Source organism: Dipodomys ordii, unplaced genomic scaffold (genome assembly GCF_000151885.1).
Source record: "Dipodomys ordii isolate 6190 unplaced genomic scaffold, Dord_2.0 Scaffold15703, whole genome shotgun sequence".
NCBI classification, from domain to species: domain Eukaryota; kingdom Metazoa; phylum Chordata; class Mammalia; order Rodentia; family Heteromyidae; genus Dipodomys; species Dipodomys ordii.
Window position 1 is genome coordinate 1 of NW_012282915.1, and position 5794 is coordinate 5794.

General features: G+C 69.5%; 1 protein-coding gene across 1 annotated transcript; it reads right to left on the minus strand.

The window, feature by feature from the left end:
* Nucleotides 1-4: 4 nt before the first annotated feature.
* On the minus strand, nucleotides 5-5147 carry Ell (elongation factor RNA polymerase II; the record flags this gene model as incomplete). The annotated part of the gene is made up of 8 exons (XM_013037493.1): nucleotides 5-25; nucleotides 1857-2304; nucleotides 2534-2627; nucleotides 3052-3176; nucleotides 3724-3980; nucleotides 4403-4566; nucleotides 4668-4876; nucleotides 4958-5147. Coding segments are annotated over 8 exons (1508 nt in total), but the record flags the coding sequence as incomplete, so codon positions are not given.
* Nucleotides 5148-5794: the final 647 nt, after the last annotated feature.

Sequence of the window (5794 nt, forward strand, 5' to 3'; positions counted from 1 at the left end):
GCACTGCTGACATCTCCGTTCCCACCTGCAGGAAGCACTGACTCAGCCCTGCCTCCCCAGGCCACATCGGGCGTGGGCACACAACCCACCCCGGGGCCACAGCGGGTGCGGGCGTGGGCACACAACCCACCCCGGGCCACAGCGGGCGTGGGCGTGGGCACACAACCCACCCCGGGCCACAGCGGGCGCGGGCGTGGGCACACAACCCACCCCGGGCCACAGCGGGTGCGGGCGTGGGCACACAACCCACCCCGGGGCCACAGCGGGTGCGGGCGTGGGCACACAACCCACACCACAGCGGGTGCGGGCGTGGGCACACAACCCACCCCGGGGCCACAGCGGGCGTGGGCATACAACCCACCCCGGGGCCACAGCGGGTGCGGGCGTGGGCACACAACCCACCTCACAGCGGGTGCGGGCGTGGGCACACAACCCACCCCGGGGCCACAGCGGGCATGGGCACACAACCTACCCCGGGGCCACAGCGGGCATGGGCACACAACCCACCCCGGGGCCACAGCGGGCGTGGCCACACAACCCACCCCGGGGCCACAGCGGGCGTGGCCACACAACCCACCCCGGGGCCACAGCGGGTGTGGGCGTGGGCACACAACCCACCCAGGGGCCACAGCGGGTGTGGGTGTGGGCGGGCCGCTCACCTCCAGACCACAGCGGGTGTGGGTGGCCCGCTCACCCCGGGGCCACAGCGGGTGTGGGTGGCCCGCTCACCCTGGGGCCACAGCGGTGTGAGCACATCCAGGGCAGACGGCTCAGCCGGTGCCTCCACTGGCTGTGTGGTAAAGGTTGCAGCTGCACACACATGCACACATGTACACACACATGTACGCACACATGCACACACATGAGCCAGTGTGAGACCTAGGCTGCTAGGGGACGGGGACACGGGCACCTCTGGGCAGGCGGCTGTCCAGGCCAGTGGCCCTGGGCGGCGCCAGTTCTCGGGCAGAGCTGGGGCGTGGATGGGGTGGCAGAGGCCGGGGTGGCATTGGTCAGCGGGGGCGCCGACCCTCCCAGCTCACGTCATTTTGACATGGGACCTTGCTGTGCAGCCCAGGCTGGCCTGGAGCTTAAAGCCCTGCCGCCTGCGCCTCTCCGGGCTGGGCTCACAGGCACGCGGCCCCGCGCTGCCGTGCTCTCAGGCTCATCCCCATGGGCAGGGGGCGCCCTCCCCAGCCCCTTGGCTCTGAGGAGAAGCCTGCGCTCCGCCGTGGGGCTCAGACCCAGAGGACATAACTCGGGCCAGGACCGGAGCCTGCCCCAGTGGCGGGCTCTGAGCTGCCAGCTGCCAGCCCCAGGGCGGCCGCAGCCCGCAGCCCGCCTCTCGCAGCGGGAGCCCCGCGGCCGGGCCAGGGCCGCTGCCCACCGGGGCCGGCAGGCACACGGGTGGCTGTGTGGACGGCAGCACAGAGCCACGCCTGCATCACCCTCGGCCTCTCCATGAGCCTCCCCGGGCGAGGGGCCCTGCACCCCATCTTTCCAGCCGCATTAAAGACACCACTGCACCTGTAGCCAGCTTGGAGTCTGGAGACATGCAGAGCAGCCGCGGGCATGGCCCTGTGGGGCTGAGTGCCCAGACCGGGCTGGCATGGGTGTGTGCTCCGGAGCTGCTGGCGCCCCCACCCCCAGCAGCAGCGGCCGCGCAGCACGGAGCACCCTCTGGTGGCCAGCACATAAATATGCTGCTGCCAGGGCGAGACGGGCCCCCACAGGGGTCCCTTCACCTTGGCCCCCCAACACCCTTGTCCTTACTAGGCCGCTGGGGGCCACGGACGGCGGCTCTGACTCTCCGGAGGCTCTCTGAGCAGGCTGGGCGCCCTGGCTGTGTGTACACCTACCAGGGGTGTTGGAGGGCGCCGTGAGTGGGGTGGGCGTGGGCAGCGGGGCTCGGCGCCTGTCCTCGGGGGTCCTGTCCTTGTCTTTGTGTTTCTTGGCCTTCTTCTTGGCCTTGCTGTGGGGGCCCCCATGGGGCCGGCCGGGCTGGGCCAAGTCCGTCAGCAGGGACAGCCCGGGATGCGGGCCGGGGGCCGGGGCCGCCTGCGGCCGCCTGCACTCCTGACCACTGTGGCCCAGGTCGTTGCTCAGGTCGGCCAGGGGGTCGTGGGCCCGCGGGGGCGGGGGCACGCCAGTGGCCGGGCCTTCGGTGGGGGCAGGCGGCAGAGCCTCACGACCATTGGACGCCCCCGGCCTCCCGTTGAGGGTGGGCTGTGCTCTCTGCGCCAAGTGCGAGATCCTGGGCTTCTTGCTGACGAGGGGATCGATGAAGTCCGGGGGCTGTGGCCGCTTCTGCGGGGGACAGACACACCCTTAGAGGCCGGGAACCCCGCGCACGCGCCTGTGCATCCAGGCCTGCCTGATGCAGCCTGGACGTGGCACGCGTGGCACCCTGCCCCTCCCCTGCCTGTGCCTGTAACTCCGGGCACGTGGAGCAGCACCAGGCAGTCTGAGTGAGGCTCCGCGGTGGCCCGTCCCTGGCTAGCCTGCCTCCCCCCGCCCCCCGCTCCCTGCGGGGTACCTGTGGGGGTGAGGCGCTGCTCGGGTCTCGGGGTGGGCTGGAGGCAGGGGCCTCCCCAGGCGTGCTGCCCGTGGTCTGAGGCTGGCACAATTTCCTAGCAGAAGAGACAGGGTCAGAGGCGCCCCAAGGTCTGCGTGGAGCGAGGCGCGCGTGGGGCGGGGGGAGAGCAGGTAGGCGGGGGGTCCCAGGGCGCAGCAGGACCAGGAAGGTCATCTCCTTCTGACAGCTATACCAGACCAGAAAGTGCGGCGCTGGCACGCCCAAGCAAGAATACAAGGCCCGAGGTGAAGCCCCAGAGTGAACACCAAACAACACCAAACATGCCACAGACAGCAGCTCTGGTCCTGCAGAATCACTTCTGGATCGATAGGAGCCTCAGGCCTCATTCACCCACTAGGGGGCGAGGTTGAGGGTGTGTGCTTGTTTTCAGGCCTCCCCTCCCCCCCCCCCCCCCCACCCCCCCCCCCCCCCGCAGAGCCCAGGGGTGGGGGCAGGGACCCGGTGGGCCAGGGCATTACCGGACGAGCACCCGCTTCAGCAGCTGCTGGTCCCCCTCCGAGTAGCCGGGCCAGTCCTTCTGCACGTCCTTGTACACGCAGTCCCTCAGCGTGCACGTGCCGTCCCTGGCGCTCACATTGGCCACCTGCAAGGCAGGGCCGAGTCACGGGACAGCACCCAGACGCCAGGCCACGCGAGCGCTGTCATGTGCTCCCGTGGCCTGCGTGTGTCCGTGTGCACAGGCGGAGCAGGGACTGTGCGCATGCGTGTCAGGGAGCCGAATGGGGCCCGGCGGTAGCCTTTTTGGTCCTAGGGTCTAGTCAGTGAACAGCCACCAACGTCCCCAACCCCCAGGGGCACGGTGGGGGGGACCGAACTCCCACAGGAGTGCAGGGCGGACTGCATTCCCAAGCAGCAGTGCCTGTGGGCACAGGGTGCCGGCGGCTGGCGGGCACCGCCCCGGCTGCCAACTCTGTGCCCGTCCCTGCCAGCCGAGGCCCCGGGTCCGTCTCCACGCAGACCCTGTAACCTCCAAGACCATTCCAAACCACATTAGGAAGCAGCATCTGTGGAGGTCTTTGGGGTTTTGGCAGCCCCTCTGCCCAGGACAGCCTTGGGAGGGTGGTGGGGAGGGCGGGAGCTGCCCCACGGCAGACCTGAGGGTGCCCAGGTCCCGCCCGCCTGGCGCGCACCTGCTGCAGCAGGCCGTCTAGTGCCTCCTTGTCCGCCAGCGCCAGTCCGTCCTTCTGCAGCCGCAGCAGCAGCTCGGCCTTGCGGTAGGGCCTCAGGGCCAGCAGGTGCACCACGCGGTCCCGGAAGGGCCTCTGGGCCACGCTGCCGGCCCCGCCCCTGCGGAGGGCGCTGGCCAGGTTGATGGGAGTGGCCCGTTTCCTGGAGGGCACGTTGTCTGTCGCCCCTGGGGCTGGCTTCCGAAACTGGACTTTCTTGCCTACAAGGAGACCTGGGCGTCAGGGGGGGCCAGTGTGGCGCCTGGCACATACCGGGTGCACAAGCAGCCCGCACACGGCCGGCTCGCAGGGGCAGCTCACGCGAGTGAACTTCGAAACTGCCCGGAGTGCGGGGAGCCTGCGAAGCCGGCTGTGGACGTGCTGGGACCCCAGGCTGCGGCTCAGGCACAGCGCGGTGCGGCAGGCGCTACTCTGGGAAGGGGAGCTTGGCCACCGCAGGTGCTGGCTTGTGTGGCGGCGTGGGATTCGGCGCACCTGCCAAGGCCGACACTCACCAGCCAGGACGCGAGGCCAGCCTGCACAGGGCCACAGGCACAGTCCCGGGCCCCGCCTCGACAGGCCCGGGCCGGGCCCGACGGGAGGAGGCTCACCAGGTCCCACCGCCAGCACCCCGCCCGCTCACCCAGGTAGCGGCCTCCAGCCTTGATGACGATGGCGGCCCGACTGCGTGTCTCCTCCTCCGCCTGGGCCAGGCTCTGCCGCGCCTTCTGGTAGGAGTCGTCGGTGGCGCACACTGTGACCTTGTCCTGGATGCTGCCCAGGCAGTCCAGGTGGACGTCGCCATGGCTGTGGGAGCGGGGGAGTTAGGCGGGGAGGGGAGATGGCGGGGAGGGGAGGGGTGGCGTGGAAGGGGAGGGTGCCAGGAGGGGGGGCAGCGGCCGGCTCACCTGGAGACGTACTGCTGGATGCAGTCAAAGCTGCCCTGAGGGCTGTCGCGGCCGATGTTGGAGAGGTAGAAGGAGAAGGTGCGCAGCTCCTCGGGGCAGTCGGGCTGGGGCACACAGATGTGCTGGAGAAGAGGGGTCCCATGCCTCAATAACGGGCACAGCGGTGTCTCCCCCCCTCCCCGGTACCCCGAGGCTGGGCCAGGGTCTCGCTCGGTAGCGCAGGCTCAGCGTCACCTGACCCGGGGCCCCCTTGGATGGCCGTGGACAGCTGACAGGAAGGCAAGCTGCACAGCGCAGCCCCCGGGGGCTGGGAAGAGCTCCCCAGCTGCCAGGCCTCTCTCCACGTGGGCAGCTGCTCCTCTAAGAACCAGCAGGTCCTCAGTGCCCACACTGGCCAGCACAGGGCCGTCGGCCACTGCCTGGCACAGGGGAACCGCGCTCTGCCGTAGGGGAAGTTGCCACCTGCCCTTCTGTGTCCCTCTGGGTAGGACAGCAGTGGGTGACGTGGACTGAAAGGCTCCGGAGAGTGGAGTGTGGTGGGGACATGGGGCAGCCTGAGTACTGGCCAGGACAATGCCAACAACCAAGATGTGCCCCGAGCTGCACCCCCCTCCCCTCGGGCCCCAGGAGTCAGGCGCCGGCAGGGCTCTGCGGCCCACGCTCCGGCACTCAAGGCTCCCTGTGTCCAGTCTCACCCGCTGCGGGCAAGGCCACCAGCGGCTCCCCCCCCCCCCCGCTGGGACTTGTGGCCCTTCCTGGAAAGGAGCGAGGGTCAGGAAAAGCCCTGGATAATCTGCTCAGCTCAGCTTGTCACAGGAGGAGCACGGCGCTCCCACGCACCTGACAGGAAGACATGCAAAGGACGATCGGGGCTAAAGTGTCCACCAGCCCTGCTCTCAGCTAGCCCTGCCTCTGTGTGGACCCTAACAGAAAACACCTGAAGGGGGCTGGGTAGGTGGCTCAGGGGTAGAGTACTCGCCTCGCATGCATGAGGCCCTGGGTTCGATTCCTCAGCACCACAGAAGCAGAAAAAGCCGGAAGTGGTGCTGTGGCTCAAGTGGTAGAGCACTAGCCTTGAGCTGAAGAGCTGAGGGACAGCGCCCAGGCCCAGAGTTCAGGCCCCATGA